This window comes from Pyxicephalus adspersus, chromosome 1 (assembly GCF_032062135.1).
Source record: "Pyxicephalus adspersus chromosome 1, UCB_Pads_2.0, whole genome shotgun sequence".
Classification (NCBI taxonomy): domain Eukaryota; kingdom Metazoa; phylum Chordata; class Amphibia; order Anura; family Pyxicephalidae; genus Pyxicephalus; species Pyxicephalus adspersus.
The window spans coordinates 20,090,054-20,111,761 of NC_092858.1; the positions used below are offsets into that span (position 1 = coordinate 20,090,054).

At 38.6% G+C, this 21,708-nt stretch overlaps 1 protein-coding gene across 2 annotated transcripts; it reads left to right on the plus strand.

Annotated features, from left to right (window-relative positions):
- Positions 1-668: 668 nt before the first annotated feature.
- Positions 669-19,362, plus strand: RACGAP1 (Rac GTPase activating protein 1). Of its 2 annotated transcripts, XM_072403230.1 has the most exons (17): positions 671-833; positions 4,381-4,469; positions 6,473-6,675; positions 7,375-7,511; positions 8,764-8,833; positions 10,313-10,366; positions 10,454-10,531; positions 11,629-11,743; positions 11,825-11,937; positions 12,018-12,182; positions 12,307-12,402; positions 13,671-13,869; positions 14,836-14,941; positions 15,032-15,164; positions 15,596-15,725; positions 16,494-16,602; positions 17,997-19,362. In XM_072403230.1, exons 2-17 carry the CDS (start codon positions 4,385-4,387, stop codon positions 18,070-18,072), a joined length of 1,869 nt encoding a protein of 622 aa, XP_072259331.1. In that variant the 5' UTR covers positions 671-833; positions 4,381-4,384; the 3' UTR covers positions 18,073-19,362. The 2 variants fall into 2 exon arrangements, with proteins under 2 accessions (XP_072259323.1, XP_072259331.1); XM_072403222.1 differs by having other exon boundaries at positions 669-833; positions 11,629-11,937.
- Positions 19,363-21,708: the final 2,346 nt, after the last annotated feature.

Sequence of the window (21,708 nt, forward strand, 5' to 3'; positions counted from 1 at the left end):
ATCCACCAATAATGTACACATTAGATACGATTGTTTGAACGATGCAGGAAGTGACATGTACAGATGAAAGTGTATCTAAAAACAATCCACGATCACTGAACAACCATACTCACAATAGATAGCAAACGATCGCTGGGACGGTCGTTCGTTTCCAGCAACATTCCTCATTCGTTGCTATGCATTTTTTTTGTTAACGATTATCGGCCAATCGGTTGTTAATCGTTTCCAAGGATAATTATTGCACTTGTGTATGTAGCCTTACTATGCAGCTTGCAGAGCACCACAAATAATGCACTAGCATAGTGAAAGTTGTGTGAACCTTGGGTGAAAAAACGTACACTGAAAACTTTTTATTAGTTAATTGTGGACATTCAATGACTACAAATGTATTAGGGTGGCAGCTTTCATGCACAGGGAACTGAAATGCTGTTCTGCAGCCGCAACACAGCCGTTCACTGCCTGTAAACAGAGAACAATTGTTTCCATTCAAATGTCAGCCATGTTATATGTGTCACGTGACCCAACAACGCAGCCAAGACAGCGATACTACAAGGAATGCATTGCACAGCGGTCTAGTATCACCCCGCCCACTTCCCGCCCACTGGCCAGTGAATCAACACCTTCGCCCCGCCCTTTAGGCTGGCTGAGCCCGTCGTTACCTTGGTAATTGGCTTATCCGGTGGGCGGAGTCCAATTCAAACTTGAGCGGGAGCTTCTGTTAAGGGAGCGTTGCGAGCGGAAATTATACCGGAGCTCCGTGTGCGGTGTCGGGGGAATACCGGGGTGCTGCGAATGCCCTGACTGTGGTGATAAGCAGGCAGAGGACACAACAGGTAAGAAGGCGCCGCTTCCCCGGAATAAAGGAGCGGGCTGGACGGATAGCCGGGGGCTGGGTGTGCCTGAGGCCTTACTGCAGGCCGCTTGGAGGTCGGAGATAATCCAGGGACCGAGCAACATCCTTCCGCCTTATCCCGAGCGGGCCTGACGTCCTGGCATGCAGGGTGTGCGGGGACTTGTAGTTCTACACCGAGGGGGTTACAGATAGGACATATTATGGCATCAGAGCAAATTTATTACCCCATTATAATAATTCAGGTCTTAGGGCACACCTGGTACATAAATATTACAGCTTGCAATGTATTAGCATTATCATCATGTTATAAATATAGGAATGTGGTATATAAAGAGGACCTGTATGAGCAATATATTGATCACAGAATGAAGAATAAGGGGCTGGAAAATAATGATGAAAATTAGTGGCATGCAGTATGGGCACAATGGGGGATGGGAGTACTAAACCTGGCACCATTGCTGATGGCTGCAGACCAATGTGGGTGCTATGGGAGGCCACAGAACAAGGACTGAATGATGACATTGGGTGACACCAGGAGGGACAGGTGCTGTACACACAGCCGGATTTATATATAGAGGAGGACAAGCATGAGGGGCCCGGCTGTAATAATCCTGGCAAGCAGGTGGCAATTGGTAGATGGCAATGTGAGACATCTTGTACAGATACATTTTCCTGTGATGACAAATTTGTTTTTTTATATGTCACCAAATGACAGACTGACACAGGAGGCGAGGACCCTGCCCCCAAAGAGCTTACAATCTAGGAGTAACCTCCTCCTCTCTGGTATTCCACTAACACGACTCTCCTCTACAATCTAATATGAATGCTGCAGCCAGACTCATCCATCCTTCCCTCCGCTCCTCTTCTGCTGCATCTCTTTGTAGTTCTCTCCATTGGTCTTCCAATTCAAGCTTCTGTGCTTTGCCTTCACAGTTATTGTCCCACTTACCTTTCTGACCTGGTAAAAAAGTTCTCTCTGCTCCTCCAATGACCTACTACTGACTTCCTCACTCATAACCTCATCACACGCACGGCTCCAAGACTTCTCTAGAGCTGCCCCAACTCTCTGGAATGGTTTGCCTCGTCCTATTTGGCTTGCACCTACTCTCCTCATGTACCCTGTATTTTCAAACTTGCTTACTCTTCTTCTATACTCTTAAAATGTACCTGAACTTAGAATTTTCACTTTTCATAAAAGGGTAGACAATCCCTTTATTTAAAAAGTGTTTTTTTTTTTTTTTTAAGTGAAGCACCGCCTCCTTAATTCTTAACCACAAAGAATGGGGTGCAGAGCCTCCTGCGATACTTACGTAATGCATCCCGGGAGGCTCTTAGCTGCTTTTTCTGCGCAGGCCCCAATCCTCTTCCAGGTCTTTCCTATGTCACCCTACTCAGATGTGAGATCAGGTGACATAGGAAGAAGAACCCGGAAGAAGAGAAGGTGGCGTGCCGGCCCGAAGACGGATACCAGGAGCAGTGCTCAACCCAGAAATTTTTTTAAGCTGGGTGGGAAGAAATTTTAGGTGGGTGGCAGCCCCTTTATTGTGACCAAACTCTTGAATTACCACCCAAAAACAGCCAGGTGGGTGCTGAAAAGTGCCGGGTGGTGCACCCAGCTAAAAGGGCCTGGGGAGAACCCTGAGGAGGATGCAGGAACCAAAGGAAGAAAGTAAGTGGGGTTTTTTTTTTTTTGTTTTGGGTTCACTTCCTCTTTACAACCCTCACTACTTACACACTCCATATCTCCCCTCCTATTGTGTTGTTTCCTCCATCTTCTAGATTGTAAGCTCTTCCGGTCAGGCTCCTCTCCTCCAGAGTCGCTGTCTATCTGTATGTCATTTGCAACCCCTATTTAATGTACAGCGCTGCGTAAATATGTTGGTGCTATAGAAATCCTGTTTAATAAGCGTATCTGCAGAGTCAAAGGTCTGGAGCTTTTGTCGTAATATGTATGGACTATGAGAGCTGGGACCCAAAAAACCCAAACAAGCACCCAATTTTCATTTGGATGTATTGGTGAATATTGAATGAAAAAACACTCCTATCCGTCCTGTAGTTACCTCCCCCTTATATGCAAAACACTGGAATGTCATACACATTTGCCCATGTTTTGTCTTCGGATAGATTACCGATCAGAAAAATAGGTTGATCAAGTTCAACATAGACAGGTGATTGGAGTGTGCAAAGCTTTAGGGTTCCTCTTTATCACTGGATCAGAATGGCTGTCTCAGTCCTAGAATGTATGGAATGACTTTCACATCTCATAAAATGATGGCTTCTAAATTTATTCCATCTCAAGCAATCATAAGCAAGCCAAACCTGCACCCCGGGTGTAAACCTTGAAATGCCCATTAATAAAAGGCTGGAATATCATACACGCGCACCGCACGCACCCATGTTTTGTCTTCAGATCCATTACAGGTCAGAAAATCATTGGAGAGTCGGGTGTAGGATTGGCGGTGGAAAGATGCGTTAGGCTTTGGAGTTATCCTTTATCACTGGTTGAAAATGGCTCCGTCTGTCTTATTATATATGGATTGACTGATTTTATCAGATGTCAATCATAAGCAAGCCAAACTTCAAACCCACACCTCCAGTTTTCAATCAGATGTGTTGGTAAATATCGAATGACAATACTCAAGTCATCTAAGTGATCGAGTGATCAATACACAATGATATAAGTGGGATCTCCCATCTGTCCTCTTGTTTCCCTCTCCCCATGAATCAAAGGCTGCAATGTAATACACCTGTTCCCATGTTTTCTGGTTTCAGATTGATTACAGATGAGAAGAATCAATTGGGTTGGTTAAGTGCAGCATTGACAATGAAATGATGTTAGGCTTTGGGTTTCCCCTTTATCCCTTGTTAATAGTGGCTGTATCAGTACTAGTGTGTATGAAATCACACGTCTAATAAAATGATGATGTGTTCAGATAGAAATTCAGCATCCAACCAATTATAACTAAGCTAAACCACCAATCCTCACCTTGGTCTCTGATCAGATATATTGGCAAATAATGAATCACATAATTCAAAGAGGTTAACTCCTCCCCAGTGATCAAAGGCTGCAATGTCGTACACATGTGCCTATGTTTTCTGGCTTCAGATTAACTACAGAACAGAAATCAAGTGTAAAATAACATGGTGAGTGTTGGGCTTTGGGGTTTCCTTATTCCTGGTTGGGAATGTCTGTATCAGGTGGTGGCTTATTAAGCAAGCATGAGCAGACCGTCAGAATGCTTTGATAATGTTATTCCCATGTTCCTGAACATGGCAGTGAGGTTGAGAAGAGAAATATATGCTGCTTGAAGCTCGGGTTTGCTGTAGCATCTGTCTATGGATTCAATCAAGTGCCTGATTGTGTGTAGTCAGATTTATTTTATTTACTTTTTTTACTGGGTGGATGCAATTTAGGGGTCCAGTATAACAAAAAAAGATGCAGCACTCCAGAACACATTCTTATGTGAACTTGCTACTTTTTATTGGTTTGCATTTATAACCATTGTATTCTTTATTACTTTCTCTAGGGAAATGGCGGCCACATTGCTGACCGCTCGCAATCTCTTTGAGCAGTTAATGCGCCAAGTAGAAGGTCTCAATGAGGGCGTGGAACCACGTAAGTATATACGTTTTTATGTGTGCATATTATTTCCCTTGCTACTTTTATGACAAACGGTTATAAATATTGAAAAACTACAATTTTTCAAGCATTAGGTTTAAACTTTGTAAACATGTAAAGGAATGAGTAGACTGCTGCTGTGGTGCCTCAGTTGAACTGAAATGTATTGCTGTTATAGTCAGGCTGCAGGAATGAGTGGACTAGCGTGGTCTAGGTCAGACCTTAGTCCAACATACCTATATGTTGGTTAGCTGCACAGGGTTTTTCTAAACTTTGCTTCAACTTTTAGCTGGTTGTGTGTGTGTGTGTGTGTGTGTATATATATATATATATATATATATATATATATATATATATATATATATGTGTATATGTATATCACCCAAATTTTGCTCTGATGTACCACTATCATTAATTGGTGCCCTATGTGCTGTGAAATGTTTGTGCTAACAGACAGCTAATGATTACAGGCTATTGGCTATCACAGGTTTTCATTGTAGTTTGTGGCATTGGCTCAATAGTAAAATATTTCATCAGATATATGCTTAAACCTTCGTTAGGACCTCTTGTTTAACTTGATATTAGTTGATATTCCTGATTTAGGGACCCTCTAATGTGGCTCCTGATATCGCCAATGGGCTCCAAATAATAGTCAGTGAAATTTACTGCTATAAAACTTTACATACCTGCAAAACTAGAGGATCTGAGACTGCAAACCTGCAATGCTAGGGGACAGACTGCTGCTGTTAAGCCCTCATATGCTCAAAGTGTTTATGGGCTAATTACACTGCTAATGTCGACTGGTCCTTGTGTGCTCTCCTTTGCAAGTCCTGGGCACCCAGAAGTGGCAGGAAACCTAGCACAGGACCTCCTCTTTCTATATTACAGCTCAAAGTGTTCTGCTTAATGTTAAAACAATGTTTTTCTAACTTTTTTGCTGCTATGTTTTATTTAAATCAAACAAACATGTGCCCACATTACACCATCCATCCTTTTTGGCAAAGTTATGCAAAACCTGTGTTAAACTTTATATACTAATGTGCAGGTTCACCTAGCAGCCAGATAGGGCTGTTCATGTAAATGCCTCTCATTGTTCTGGTTAGGTCTGTCTTTTAACAAAAGAATCAAATTTCTTTTAATTTTCAGCTAATGTAAACTAATTCCAGCCAGTGGGGGAAGGAGGAATGATGTCATTGTCATGTCTGAGATATGAAAGGGAAGTGGAAAAGTGCTTCCAAGAGAGTGCATGAACAGGCCTTGTTAGATAAGATAGCGGCAGGAATGGCAGGGTTTCACTGAGTAAGCAGTTAATACCATACTCTAAAATTACAATATGTAAAGAGTGCTAGGTCTACATGCATTAAACCTTAATCTCACTCTGTACATTTTAATGTAACATTCCTACTATCTCTTCATAAAGCACTTGTTATGTCTGTTTAGTGGCATTATGAGTTGTCGTGGAAGAGGAGATAAATGCACTGCTTTTGGGTGAAGAGGTGGCCACATGTGCCATAATGCTTCAATCGGTGGTGTGACATTCTTTTGGCCAGTAGATACCAAGAATTTGTGAATTGTATTCTGTTAGTTTGGACTAATGAAATGTATTATATGAATGTATAAATTTGATGCACAAAATATATTTTCTGCTAGCCCTACCTTCAATGCATTTCTACTTTTTTTTAGTACAGCCGCTCTGCATATCATCTCGGGTCTTGTTAAACAATTCAAGCAAATTGATATTTTACTTTTTAATCAATATTTATTTAACATTACTACAGAGCTGGCAAGAATTAGATGTCACTAATATGAAACAGAATTTAATTGGAAAGGCCATCGCTGTTCAATCAAAGGTTCTTTCCTGTAGTGTAATTGATTGTTTGGAAGGAAAAAGCACTTTGCTTTGCCAGTGGAGCCTTTAGGTACAGTTCACCTGTGGATTTGTTTGTAAACAGAATTATCCTGACATTTTCCTAAATGCTAATGGTCGATCTTTGTCTTAGAATTCATTCAGCTCGCTAAGAATTTTGAGGATTTTCGAAGAAAATGGCAAAAAACAGAGCAAGAAATGGTGAAAAACAGAGAGTTGCTGATGAAGACGGAGACGGAGCGCAGTGCTCTGGAAGTGAAGCTAAAGCATGCTCGCAATCAGGTTGATGTGGAGATTAAAAGAAGACAACGAGCAGAGGCAGAGTGTGAAAAACTGGTGAGAGAGCAACACTTTACCAGGGCTTTAGTTATGTTTGTGATGGGATCGCTTCCCTGATGAGCAGTTTAAACTGAGAATATAATGAAACCACAAAATCTACATGAAAGAAGCTGTTGCATTTTTTACATTTCTAAAAGGAAATTCTGCCTTCAGAGGCTGCTGATACTCATGGTCTACAAGAATTCTGCCTGAAAAATCATCTCACATTTGAGTTATCTGAAGTCATTTCACCCATTGCTTACTCTTTCAACATTACTATAATATAGTTTCTGGGCGAGTTTTAAAAAGTAATGATCCCTGCAATCTTTCCTCCAGACCCTACCCTTTCCAGCCTTTCTGTGGGTCAATGATGCACTCCTTTATATGAAAGGGCTATTAGAGAGGAATACAATATTGGATGAGATGGAGGCTAACATGCAGAAGTGTAGAGATTCACATACAGGTCAACTGGCTGACATCTTTAAATCATAATATTCTGAAATTCAACTTTAATTGATTCTCTGCTTAGGCATTTTACTAATTTATGTTGCTTAGGTTTCTGTACTTCTCTATCACTCACTTAAAAAAAAAAAAGCTAACTGGTTGCCATCTGGCAACACATAAACAGTTCTTGTTTCAGAATCTGATATAAATAAATGAAGTTTAACCTTGTTTTCATACAGCAGAGCAAAAACTGACTTGCATCTTTTTTCCCAGGAGCGTCAAATAATGTTAATACGAGAGCTGCTGATGTGTGATCCTTCTGGCAGCATCCAGCTTAGCGAACAGCAAAAGAGTGCTTTAGCCTTCCTTAATAACAGAACTCATATGTCTGATGGAAATGGGACTAGAAGGTAGGAATGAGAATTAAATTGCTTCACTTAGCTTTTTTTTTTTTTTTTATCTTGACTAACAAATGAGGGGATCTGTCCTTTTCCTATAAGCACTGTCCTAGTCAGCAGTGTGGAAAGCACCACACCTAGTTGGCTCCTATATCTGCATCTCCGCCCTTACTTTATAAAACAGATGTTTTAATTTCTGTATTATTTGTTTAGAGCTTTACTTTTATATGCTATTATCACCTATCAGTAAATGCTTTACAACATTGCAAAAACATGTTTTGAATATTTTTAGTTCAATAAAATATTGTAAATCAAGAATATTAAATGTGAGTTGTTAAAATGTATTGGTAGAAGGGCACGAGTGGCCCTTTAAACATAGGGGTCTCTAATGTGTAGATGTTCCCGTTTCAAGCAGCGTAGAACTGGTTAGCATATTGACACTTTGTTGGTCAGCCACTATGATGAAGCCGGAAGGGGGTTTTCCCATCTAATAATGCTGCTAGTAAGTGTTGAAATTGGCATATTGAAACATCAAAGGATTGGTTTACATACAAATGAATCTTTGATTTTGTCATAATCTTGGCACATTGTATAACCAAAGAAAATACACCTGGTCCTGCTTTTTCAGGTCATCTGTCAGGTCATCCGCTAGATTATGACAGTGAATTGAGATTGCATGAATTCATTTTTTTGCAAGTGACCAAGAGTTGTGGCTTCCCTTATTCCTTATCCGATATATATATTGGAGTTTCCTAGTAAAGCAAGTCTCTAGTAAAGATAAACTGCACATGTCACCCCTTCAAGAGGAACTTAGGGCCCCAATACCAGCTAAAATTAAAAAGGGCAAATTAGTTTATGGTTCTAAATTAGTATTCCTATGAGAAGATGAATTAGGTCAGCAAGGCATAACCACCCCCCCCCCCCCCCCCCCACACACACATAATATTCTGTGGCAAAAGGCACAAAATATTTAATGAATAAATATTGAATCCTTATTGTGTGCTTTTTAACCATCTGCACATGGAGTCTGAGCAACCTGCATTGGTAAAGTGGTAGGGGTTTGCGGAAATTACACATTTAGTTAGTATATAGGTCAGTGTTTTACAGCTTGGTGCCCCTCAAAAGTGTTTAATAGGATGAAATGACAAAAAACCCTTCTGCAATTTAGCACACTCAAAAAATGTATCTTGGATTATTATACAGATGTGTATTACATTACTATACCTAACGTAACTAAACATTCTGTTTTATTTTTTTTTCCTAGGTTATCTACAATAGACGAATCTGGTTCTATCCTGTCTGACATCAGTTTTGACAAGACCGAGGATTCTTTGGTAATGAGATCCATGTAGTGAAAGATGCAGGCTCTAAAATCTTAATGGGAATTATAAAAACTGTAAAAACTACATTTTGTAGGCCAGTCTGTAATGACCAGACAGCTAATTACTGAAGAACTGACATTCTGCTGTATTAGGGAGATGCTACAACTGCAATAAAGGCACCTAAGTGAAAGCTTTACTGTGTTACCAATGTCCTGTACAGTTTGGGCTAATTTGGTTGTTTTAGTCCTTTAAAATTATAGCACATTGTAGCTATCGCGTTTGATTTATTATACTTTATTGTTTTAAACCTTTTCTGGGGCTGGCTGCTTTACAATATTGGGTACCTGTAAAGTTTGGGATGTCAGCAGTCAACACTTGATTTACATTTACTTAATGTCAGTGATTTCTTGTTCGCCATGACATGGACACTGCTAACATTTTTAGAAGAGAATAACGGACAACTTCCAAATTCTTCCTAAATTGTGTGCGCCTACATACAAATGACATAGTGTATGTAAAAATTACTAGAGCTACATGCATCAAACCTTTTCTCATTCTTTGTGCACTTTAATGTAACCTATTCCTACCATCTCTTCTTAAAGCACTTGTTATGTCTGTTTAGTGGCATTATGAGTTGTCGTGGAAGAGGACATAAATGCACTGCTTTTGGGTGAAGAGGTGGCCACATGTGCCATAATGCTTCAATTGGTGGTGTGACATTCTTTTGGCCAGTAGATACCAAGAATTTGTGTATTGTATTCTGTTCGATTTGGACTAATGAAAGCTATGAAGTACAACTGTACAGTACACACCATTAACAAAAAAGTTTTAAAGGTTTTTTTTTTTTTTTTAAATGAATGCAGAAAAAAACATTTTGTTTAATCAAACTACAAAATTTAGTAGATATGTTTATTGCAAGTCATCGGCCACAATTTGGTTTTGTTGGCCATCCCTACATGTAGTATGATATAATCCAGCCTTTCTTTGCCTGAGAAACCTTTGAAGTTTTTTTCAGGTTCTTGGGGAACTCCTGCTCAAGGGATTTTACCCACGCTCCATGGTACATTTGAAACATTAAGATTTCAAAACATATATATCTGGCATACCTACCATATTTATGAAATGAATACATATATATTAAATGAATAACTGCAGAAAAGTAGGTTGTGTGGTGTACTTTAAAAACATTACTGTGGTTTAAAATACCCCCCATGGGTATTTAATAGTAAACTGCTCCCTTCCATTCAGGGTGGATATATCTCCTACCTTACACTGACCATTGTTTACAGCTCAGGGAACCCTGGCTGGAAATCACTGGTGTACTATGTGTGTGCTGTATAAGTTTTGGCAATATTCTAATATTGCGTGGAAACTGAAAACAGAGAGGTCACCTGTGTATTGTACAATTGAGGAGGCCTGTATTGGAATAAACCAGGTGTTTTGTTTTTCTAGCATGAATGTATTTACTTTTTTTTTTTTTTTTTTTTTTAGGACTGGGATTCATCTCTAGTAAGAAATGTAAAGCTGAAGAAAAGAGAAAAACGGGTATGGATGAAACAGAGTTCATGCACTTGGTGGCAGGGGGTGGGAACAGGTGGTAATCTAACTGGGATTTTGTTTTATTTATTGTAGCGCTCTTCCAGACAGCAGACAGAAGGTCCTCCTGTTCCATCAAAGCGAACACGTTCATTTGGATTAGCTGTGGATCCGGTTAGTGAGCCAGGAACTATTATGTCCTGTAGTTTTGCTTTGCAAATCATAATTATGTTTTTGTTGGTGTTTGTTGCTCAGCATCTGAAAATGTCATAGCATGTGATATTCCCTTTCCCTGTAGGTACCTTTAAAACATTTGATATTTAATCCTGTTGATCAAATACAAATTGAGGTGTTGAAGTCACTGGCAGAAACACTTATTTCCCATGGCTGTGTCCCAACTGCATAGACATAAACCTTTGCTAGACAAAGCTTTCAAGTTTGTATGACTAAACGGAAAATATATGTTGATCATTTTATTTGTAACTAAAATTATTTATACCCTACATGGTTTTAAGGAACCTTCATCGTTTTACAATTTCCTCAAGTTGCCCATTTTCCAACATAAAGTACCTGTAATGTTTGGGATGCCAGCAGTCAAGGGGTTAAAGATATCATTTAGTATGACTCTTAGCTGCCATTACTGGCCTAATGAAAGTATGCAGTCAGTGAAGGGAGAACATCTGACTTACATTTACATGTTCATGGTCAGTGATTCAAATTCTTGATCACCATGACCCACACAGCTAACATTTTTAGGAGAGGATAGTAATGACAAATTCATGCCCAGGTACCAACGGCATACAGTATATGTTATATACAGTATGTTTTATACAGTATATAAAAATAATGCTTGCCCTACATACACTTATTGCATTTTAATAAAATAGTCTCCTACCATCTCTTCTTAAAGCACTTGTTATGTCTGTTTAGTGGCATTATGAGTTGTCGTGGAAGAGGAGATAAATGCACTGCTTTTGGGTGAAGAGGTGGCCACATGTGCCATAATACTTCAATAGGTGGTGTGACATTAAATGCCAAGAACTTGTGTATTGTGCACTGTTAGGTTTGGACTAATGAAAGCTATAGACTATACACTGGAATGAAGTACACCTGTACATTATCCCACTATAGTTAAAGTAACAGATTCCGTTAGAAAATAATTATTTCTCACTAGGCAGTGAGCTGTATACATATGAATGTTTCTAGTTCCCCTTTAGGTCTAATTACATTGTTAAACGTATTTTACATTTTAATTTTTTAATTTTTTGTAGGCCAACGAGTCTATAATAACTAAAACCACAGTGACCGTTCCAAACAACGGGGGAGTTATTGAAGCTGTGTCAACCATTGAGACTGTACCATACTATACACGAAGTCGCAAAACTGGTGAATTTTATATATGTATTTATAAAATAAAATGTATTTGTTTCTTTTATTATATGTTAAACCGTTCCTTTTTTTTATTAGCACAACTCCAGCCGTGGAGTAGTGACTCTAGCTTGAGACCAATAGATGAGGCCGACATCTGTAGGACTCCACAGCACCAGGGAATGAGACTTCATGAGTTTGTCTCTAAAACTGTAAGTGGAAATTAAAATGAACTTCTTTTCTTCCCTTGCGCTGCGTTTCCTGTGCCTATAATTTCATTTTCAATCTACAGGTAATTAAACCAGAATCGTGCGTTCCCTGTGGGAAAAGAATCAAATTTGGGAAACTATCCTTAAAGTGTCGGGACTGCCGAGTTGTGGCACATCCAGAGTGTCGAGAGCGATGCCCTCTTCCATGCATCCCTGCATCAGGGAACACTCCAGTCCGTATTGGAGAGGTAAAACCTTTTTAAGAGATTTGGCTCAGTCTTTAAAATAGTTAGCACTTTTCTAACTTCTATTTGCTTAATAAAAAGATCACATTTATCATCGCGTCACTAACCTGACTTTCCTGTGTTGTAGGGCACCCTTGCTGACTTTGCTCCACCAACTTCTCCAATGATACCCCCTCTGGTTGTTCACTGCGTCAGTGAAATTGAGCAGCGGGGACTTCATGAGGTAAGCTGCCTTGTGTTGCTAATTAACTTCACCAATAAAGTGATTCTGTCAATTTCCAGTGCATTGCAAGGCAGCCAACTGTTTGCTTTTTAACATATTTTTTTTATAAAAGCAACACACTGTTATAATTTTATTTCACACAATAAGCTATGACATTCTAAATGATTCCTCAGTCCAGTTACTCTGTAATGCACAATTCAAGTAAACTGAAAACTTCCTTCACCTCTGACCAAGGTTCCCCATATATCGCACACTCCCCCTCTAAAAGAGCAAAACTTGGTGATCTTCCTGTAGATGCGTGAGATCAGCAAATATTTCTCTTTATGAAAAGGCTCCTTCTGCTCTGAAGGAGCACCCAAGAGCCTCCCGGGATGCTTTATGTATTTATCCTGAGAGGTTTTGTGTGCCCATTCATTTAGGGGGTGGTGCTGGACCCTTTGTTTTTTATTTAAATAAAGATGTTGCAGTTAAAAAACCTAAACACATAATTTTTACCTTACATAAATGGGTTGTCTACTCCTGTCTACTACTGTAAAGTGAAATATTCTGAGTTTAGGTACGCTTTAAATACTGCTTTTACATTTGGATGTGTGTTAGCAACAGAACCAGTGCTCTGCTGTTCCAGAAAGTAGTGGGGAGCTTTTAAAATCAGTCTGTAGGTAGCCACACCCCTAAGAAACAAAGTTCAGAAAGGTGTCTCCGATCTCCTAACTGAGTGGTGCCCCAATTAACCTTGGCAGAACAACAAATGTGAACCCTCTGGCTTGTGGAGAACTGTCATTACACTTAAATACCACAGTTTTCCATAATATGCTATCTCTAAATGGGACTATTCAAATATGACTGAAGCAAATTTTTCAGCATAATGTCCACACAGCTAACTTTTTCAAAAGGTGGTCAGTGATAAAAGAAGTCCCGTAAGTGCCAAGCACAAGACAATCTCTGGAGGAAGCTTTTGGAATAAAAGCATATATGATTGCAAAGTATGGATGGTCTTCCCATTATTCCAGTACAAAATGACTAGGTAGTCATCTGTAAAAACACTGCAAATGGTTTTCATATACCCATATATATTAACATGTATATATATATATATATATATATATATATATATATATATATATATATATATATAGTAATTGGTACTATGTGTACTTCTGTTTTGTGGTGGGGAGTTTTATAGTTTTTTCTTTTTAGGTATATATTTGAACTTCTTGTCTATGTAAAATACGAGCAATGCTCTTTATTTTATTTTTTTCACTTCTTAGACTGGTCTGTACAGAATTTCTGGCTGTGACCGTACTGTTAAAGATTTGAAGGAGAAGTTTCTGAGAGGGAAGAGTGTTCCTTTACTCAGTAAAGTGGACGACATTCATGCAGTGTGTGGTTTCCTTAAAGACTTTCTGCGCAACCTAAAGGAACCATTGCTCACTTTCCGCCTCAATAAAACCTTTATGAATGCAGCAGGTGAGTATTTTTTATATTTCTGGCAGCTATATTAGTAGCAATCCCGCAGGGCAGTCCGATCCCTCCACGGAGGGGGTCCTTCATCAGGATCCGCATCGTCGTGGAGCCGGCGCTCCTGGCACCGCCATCCTCCTGGTTTCTTCATCCTATGTCACCCAACCCAAGCACTGGATTGGGTGACGTAGGATGAAAAAAAAAAAGATGCTATGTAAAGGAGTCTTGGAGCTACATACTTATTGCATCTTAATAGAACATACTCCTACTATCTCTTCATAAAGCACTTGTTATGTCTGTTTAGTGGCATTATGAGTTGTCGTGGAAGAGGACATAAATGCACTGCTTTTGGGTGAAGAGGTGGCCACATGTGCCAATATGCTTCAATCGGTGGTGTGACATTCTTTAGACCAAAAGATACCAAGAATTTCTCTTGTGTTCTGTTAGATTTGGGCTATAAGCAATGCAGTAGAATGAAATACACCTGTACAGTACCCACTATAGGTAAAGTAACAGATTAGTCGGGAAGAAATGCAATTTTCACTAGATGTGTGAGCTGCATACATATTAATGTTTCTAATTCCCCTTATGTCAAATAACATTGGTAAACATATTGTACACTTTCATTATGTAGGCTACAATAACTAAAACAGTGACCATTCCAAACAATAGGGATGGTATTGAAGCTGTATCAACCACTTGAACCTGAACCATACGATACCCAGTCGCAAGACTTTGTGTATAAAAAGATGCAAGGGTGAGATTTTTTAACTGTTGAGGTCTTAGTGATTTTTCTGTGAATCAACATGTAAAAGTATAATTAACGAGCCAGGCAGGGAAAAGGCTTAATTCTACTTCAGAGAAGAACATACATATGCTTTTTATTTCAGGTACACTTTTTAAGTACTAAAACTAGATATTGCTGGTCTAAGGGTTTTCCTCTTTCTTTTTTTTTTTTTTCTCTCCTTCCAGAAATTTCAGACGATGACAATAGCATTGCTGCAATTTATCAAGCAGTTGACGAACTTCCAGCAGCCAACAGAGATACTTTAGCCTTCTTAATAGTACATCTTCAAAGGTTGGTACAAATAAACATTTCAGGCCGGTTTTATTAATCATGTTTTTTTATTTACTTTGTATATTTATGCAATGTATCTGTGCTCCGCAGAGTGGCAGAGAGCCCAGACTGTAGGATGGATGTGACCAATCTGGCTAAGGTGTTTGGCCCTACTTTAGTAGGTCATGCAGTTTCTGATCCTGACCCCATGACAATCTTGCAAGATACGAAACGACAACCAAAGGTATATAACCAAAAATGCTAACTTGAAAGGAAGTGCAATGTTTTTTTTGTAAACACCTTATCTAAGGAGTCGTTGCACTCTTTACTTTTAGTTATGACTTTTTACATTTTACAAATTTTTCATGTTTTATTAAATAGAAGTGTATAATACACCAAGCTCTGTAATCATTAGGCTTCACTTTGCTTAATAACTGTTGAAATAAGATATCATCTTATTAGAGTATGCATGGTTTTCAGATAACTTTAACTTTGTTTGGAGCATTTAAAACACCAACACTCAATTATATGTGAATATTATGGATGTCCCATATACCTTAACACCTACATAAAAGTTTCAAAATATTTTAATTTGCCAGCTGTAAAACAAAAATAAAACTGATTATTTGCTATATGGTGAGCTTGTGTTACTAAAGAGCTGTGTTTCTATCTTAGGTCATGGAACGTTTAATGTCATTGCCAGCAGATTTCTGGAATCAATTCATGATGGTTGAAAACCTTGACCCATCTCACGTAATTGAAAATACAAATATTTTCAACACTCCTCAGACTCCTGATATGAAAGGTTGGCATATGAATGAATACTGATATGTTAAAACTGATAATTGATTTTGTTAAAATGATTTCTATGGCTAAAGGTGTTGGATGCTATTGCCCTTTGTGTTAAAGCATTTGGGGTTGTATTCTCCCTATGAGTTTCCTGGTGCTTTTGTCTATGTAACTTCTGGAAAGTGAAGGGTTCTTTAGACCTCTCAATAGACATGTAAGTGCTCTTCTACTTTTAAGCCTAATATAACAATGACTGTGCTAATGCTTAACTGGTTGTTGAAGTATTATGAACAAAAGAAAATGTTCTTGTTTGTGTGGAAGTAATTGGTAATAGTCAAACCTTAACCCAGTGACTGATATATCAGAATAGTGCAAGGCTATTCATAAGTGTGAATGTTTACTTCCAATTTATATATTTACGTTTAAAAGGATGTGTGAGTTCAGAAATGTTTTTTTGGTAAAAGGGTTTACATTCATGTGTAAGGGGTTGCGGAAATTTCCCCTCCATTAACGTGTGTGTGTGTGTGTGTGTGTGTGTATGATGCAGAATGGAAAACTTTGGTGTTCTTTCTGTTGACAGAAGAAGCAGGAGAGAAAAAACTTCTGTTTCATGTCAGCAACTTTTATTCTAATGATTCATTGGAAATACCAGTTTCTTTGTATTCTCTTTACACTCAGACTTGTATGATCTTTGATATTGTTTACTGCTTACAGAGGCTACAATGATTTAATGATAACCAGAATGAATTTACTAGTTTCTTTGACATCCTTTTATCTTTTTCAGTGAGCATGTTGGGACCTCTGACAACACCTGAGCAGCAAATCACCAAAACTCCTTCCTCCAGCTCGCTTTCCCAGATGGTTAAATCTACTATTAGCAAAAACACACCAAAGTAAGTAATCGGTAGTCAGGATTTAATATGGCTGCTTGAACATGAAAAGAATGTTATCCCTCTGGTTACAGCAAAGGTCTGCAATCTTTTCCGGCCACTAGGCCATTTATGGGGTGGGCAGGAGCACACTAGGTTAGACTCTGAGTCTTGCCCTGATGCCTACGCCCCCTGAAGGGAAATCTCTCACCTCTGTATGCATTACGGAGGAGAGGGAATGTTCCCCATTTACAGCGGCTGGCGGTAACACTTCCCCTGCCACGGTAAATAGGGAAGAAGGGATCCACAGCAAGAGGAGGCTCAAGAGCCGCATGCGGCTCCAGTAGTTTGTTTCAGCCTAAACCTGACCGGTAACCCGCAGCTCCGGATCCTCGGTTGCCAGCTGGAGATAGGCTGGATTGACCAGGGGCCGTTAGGCCGGAACAAACTACTACATCTGGCCTAAAGGCCAAGTTTGCCGACCTCTGGGTTACAGGATTGTTTTTGTTCTAGTCACCCTAGTACATTGTAGGACCAGCAGTCCTGCTTTGTATGTGAGTGCCCATCAACAGGGGGTCAGTGGAGAAGTGCAATGAGGGGGAAAAGAAGTTTTCTTTTTCCTACTCCCAAGTTAAGCAAAGAAGTGGTGTCTAACCCTTGCTTTTCAGGGATGTAACAAATGAATAGCAAAGTTTTTTGAGTACTGACACAATTAATTTATTTTTTTTTTTTTTTTTTTTTTTTACAACCAGTGCATATCAGAGAGGACAAGTATAATCTGCAAAATATACGGTTTTGTCCTTCTGTTTCTAAACATAATAAACCCAGGCACAAGTTTCCCAATACGTTTTAGAAATAAAAAGACAAATATCATCTATTTGAGCATTTTTAGAAAAAATTGTATACTGCCATTGATAAGTTTCCCTTTTAAAAAGGGGTCCTCTGTTTACTTCTGTTGGGCGTTATCATTTTAGAGAGAGTCTGCATTTGTTTGCTCTCACTTTGTTATTGTAAGGCTTAAACTGGAGTGAAGTTGACAAAAAAAATACTGTTTGCCTGGTTGGTGTTCTAATTGCCTTTAACACCCCACCCCCCCAACTACCCAGCATTCTAATTCTCTGTATTTCCACGCAAAAAGTGTTACTTTTTTTGCATGGAAATTTATTTTACATTGTAGGCTATAATTCTTAGGCATAACTCACCGAAATATGTCCAATATTAAATTTATTAAACTTTTAATAAAAAAAAAACCAAAAATCTGTGAAAAAAATTAGTACCACCTGAATCCCTACATCCGACCAGCAGCATTCTTTAGAATGAGTTCAGCAATGGCATGTCTCTTTATAGAAAAATGGAATTTGTGTTTTCTTATTATACAAACACTTAGTGATTTAATGCTTTCTCTTTTGTCTGTTTAGGTTTGGAAGTAAAAGTAAATCTGTCACCAGCATTGCCAGACAGGGAAACTTCTTCGCCTCTCCACTACTGAAATAAATTTATGTCGAGTTGCACACCAACTAATTTTTATAATATGCCTTTTAATCCATTCTGAGGTTTTATTACTTTTAAAGCAAATACTGTACCATGCAAAAAGCAATACTAAAAAAAATGTACTTTAGTGCTTTTACTTCTATGCAAATGTTAGAATATTTAATTTTATTTGAATCTAATTTTTATGGTGGAAACTTAACTTAAACCAGAACTTCAGGAAATCGGCTAAATAGACAGTTCTAATACATGTGAACGTCTTCACAAGCCAATGGATTCTGAATTCTTTTTAGCTTGTTTGCTTCACATACCTTTGTATACTTGTTGGTTCAGCTTCAGAACTAGCTTGCCATTTGAATGTAAAAAATGGCATCCCTATATAATGTATTTTACTGTGTATTTAGCCATTTCCCTGATGTCCTGCTTTAGGTTTCTCTCCCGTTTGCTGGAGAGGCCGAAAACACACTAGCCCTTTGCCAGGGTATTAATACCCATTCTTATTTTGTGTATTCATACATTTTATTTTGTGCCCTTTGCTTTGTTTATGGAAGAAAATGTATTTTACTCAAAGGGAACAGTCAAGCATTGACATAATTACTCCTAAACTTATGGGCACAGTCATGTACATTTATTTTATACTTTGTAATGAATTCTGTAAATATATAGTACTGATAAGTTATCCTTAACCCCAAATGTACAAATTTTAAGTGTGGGTTATCCTTTAATCTTTGAATTAAAGGGAAGTCTGTACTTCATCTATGAAAAGTATTTTTCTTTATTTTATTTTTTTTGGGTTGCATACTTAAACTATAGGTTGGCTTCTACAAGTCAGTAGTACAACCTAACATCTATACCAAGAGGACATTGACTGTCTATTCCTAGCCCCATGTTTGGGCCAAAAGCCTAGGCATTATTTGCATGATTAATGCTCAGAGTATTAGTCATGTTGGTTTATTTACATAATTCTGTCTATTCCAAATGCAAGATGTTGCTGGTTTGGCTATTCACAGTAGTCATTGTTTATCCACCGTAGGCCAAGCCATGTAGTTGTGCTCCTACTGGATTCTCTATGTAATGAGATTATGCGGTTACCAATGATAACTGATTGTTGGCAACATAGAACCCAGTTTAGTGCCAGCTTGCAGTTTAGGCTAGTAGCCTTACATTTCTTATTTTTACTCGGCACATAATTACCAGTAGTTATACAATGTAATGTCTGCACTCATATTTGTTGTTTGTAGTTTATTACATAAGTATACTGTATATAATTCATGGACATTAAAAGTCTGGCTCTGATTTCTGTTGTGTCAGTCTATCAAGGTAAAAAAGACAATTTATTCAGTTTGCTGGAAATTACCAATTTTAAGGAACCAAGATGCACATAAGAATCAATAGGAGCCAAGACTCATCACTTGGTGTGAGCTCAGCAGCACTGAAGCAAATTTCTGCCAAAATCTTACAAAACAGCTGCAGTCTTTTTAATCTGCAAAATATCCTCTGATACTCCCTAAATTCTCACTATAACCCCATTTAAAAAATGTCAGTTTTAGAAGTTAAAGAGTTAATAAATCCAGTAATGTATTTTTCATTAAAGGCCATTGAACATTTTATGACAATTTGAGATCTAAAATTTATTGCAATGCATTGAAATGAGCTGGTAACCAGGTAACCTAGTAGAAAAGTAATTTTTGAAGCTAATCCCCATTTGCACACTATTTCTCTGTACTAAAGCAATGCATTTGCACAGATTCCTGTGCAAATGCCCCACCCCCCACCACAGTCCTCTTGAACCATTAGGTTCTCCTGCCTGTGGGATGGCACCATGGTGCCTAATTGACAGTGGCTCTGTGCACCAGTCTGTGCACCACTATGAGATGCAAACCGCATTGGCCATGGCGCAGACCTTCCGTCCACAACCATCGCAGCCAAGTGCCACATCGTGTTTGCAAACCACACAGCTCCCACAGCTGCGTGTGAGAAAAGGGTTCTGACTACTCTCACTGACATTAATGGGAGTGCTTGGGACCATGTTTTAGCCCACGCAGACTGCAGAATTTAGCCTTACTCTGAAATTGTTTTGTATGATAAGATGCATAGGTACTGGGGCCCATGGAGCACTGAAGAAGCAGCAAGGTAAAGGCCAGCCCACTGAAGGATCACGGCTAAGTGGCTTGGATGAGGACTTTATGCCCAGAGAATAACATGAATAAAGCGTTATTCTAAAAATTAAAGGAACAGAAAATTTATTAGACAACTAGAAGCAACTCAACAGGTCCAAATAACTTAAAATGGCAGTAACCAAACCTGTTCCTGCTGCCACAAAACCCCTTCTAATTCTTATCACTTGGGCTAACTTCTCAAACTGAAATTGCAGGCATATCTAAAGCACAACCATACCAAATAAAATCTTTTTAACAAGCAGCTAAGGAAAGTCACCAAGACTGTTTTCACCCAAGTTTTAGATAACTTACCCAAATTTATTAATGATATACACCCAGGAATTCTGGGTCAACATTTATAGATACCCAACTCATTTCAATATAGGAGAAGAACTTCACTTTCATATGAAATAAGTTCATATTTTTATTTGAAACTATGCAACATCTTTGTAAAAAATTCCCAATCACATGCAAAAAAAAAATAGTACTGAATTACTGGAATGGTTGAAGTTATGATAATCCTAATAATCCTTTTGCATTCAAGCCATAAAAAAAATCCTGTTTGTTTTTTCTTAAACTTGCTTGGATATTCTTTGCAAAGCAAATGTAGCAAAGCACAGCATGTAGTTATTTGTGTTGTGGTGCGTTTGGCTTTAATGCAAAGCATGTAAATATGCATTTTCAAAAACAATTAGCCTAGTGCGAGTAACTTCATACAACATTCCTCTGGTGGGTTTACAAGTGATTTGTTCAGTTTCTTGTACCAACTCATTTTACTGCAAGTTCAGCAAGTGGAAAAAGCATACAGCCCACAGCTCCTGGACACCCAGCAAACTTTGGCTGTGCCGCTATGAGCTGCAAACCGCATTGACCATGGCGCAGACCTTCCGTCCACAACCATCGCAGCCAAGTGCCACATCGTGTTTGGAAACCACACAGCTCCCACAGCTGCGTGTGAGAAAAGGGTCCTGACTACTCTCACTGACATTAATGGGAGTGCTTGGGACCATGTTTTAGCCCACGCAGACTGCAGAATTTAGCCTTACTCTGAAATTGTTTTGTAATTAGGTCAACAAATGAAGTTCATATGTGCCATCTTAAAGAACTGTCACTGTAGTACCCCCATATAAATATTAGACATAAAACACTAGGATTGGTTGAACATTTATGAAAATTGCCTGCATATTTCTTCTCAAATTGCACATTAGTATTAGTAAATAATGTGTAGAATAAATGTAGATCTGTTCTTTTGAGTGAATTACCAAAAAAGCATGGTTTCTATTCACTTATTTGTGGGAAATAGAAAGAAGCAAATCTCCATAGGTGGTATATGCAATATTCAACAAGAAAAAAAGAAACATTCTGAACTTTGAATCTTGGATGGTTCAAGTTTATGGCAAGCTATAGTCAGCAATTATATGCCAACAGGTCAAGGAATACTTTTAAAGGAACAGATATTCGAGTATAGGAAGTGTACATTCTA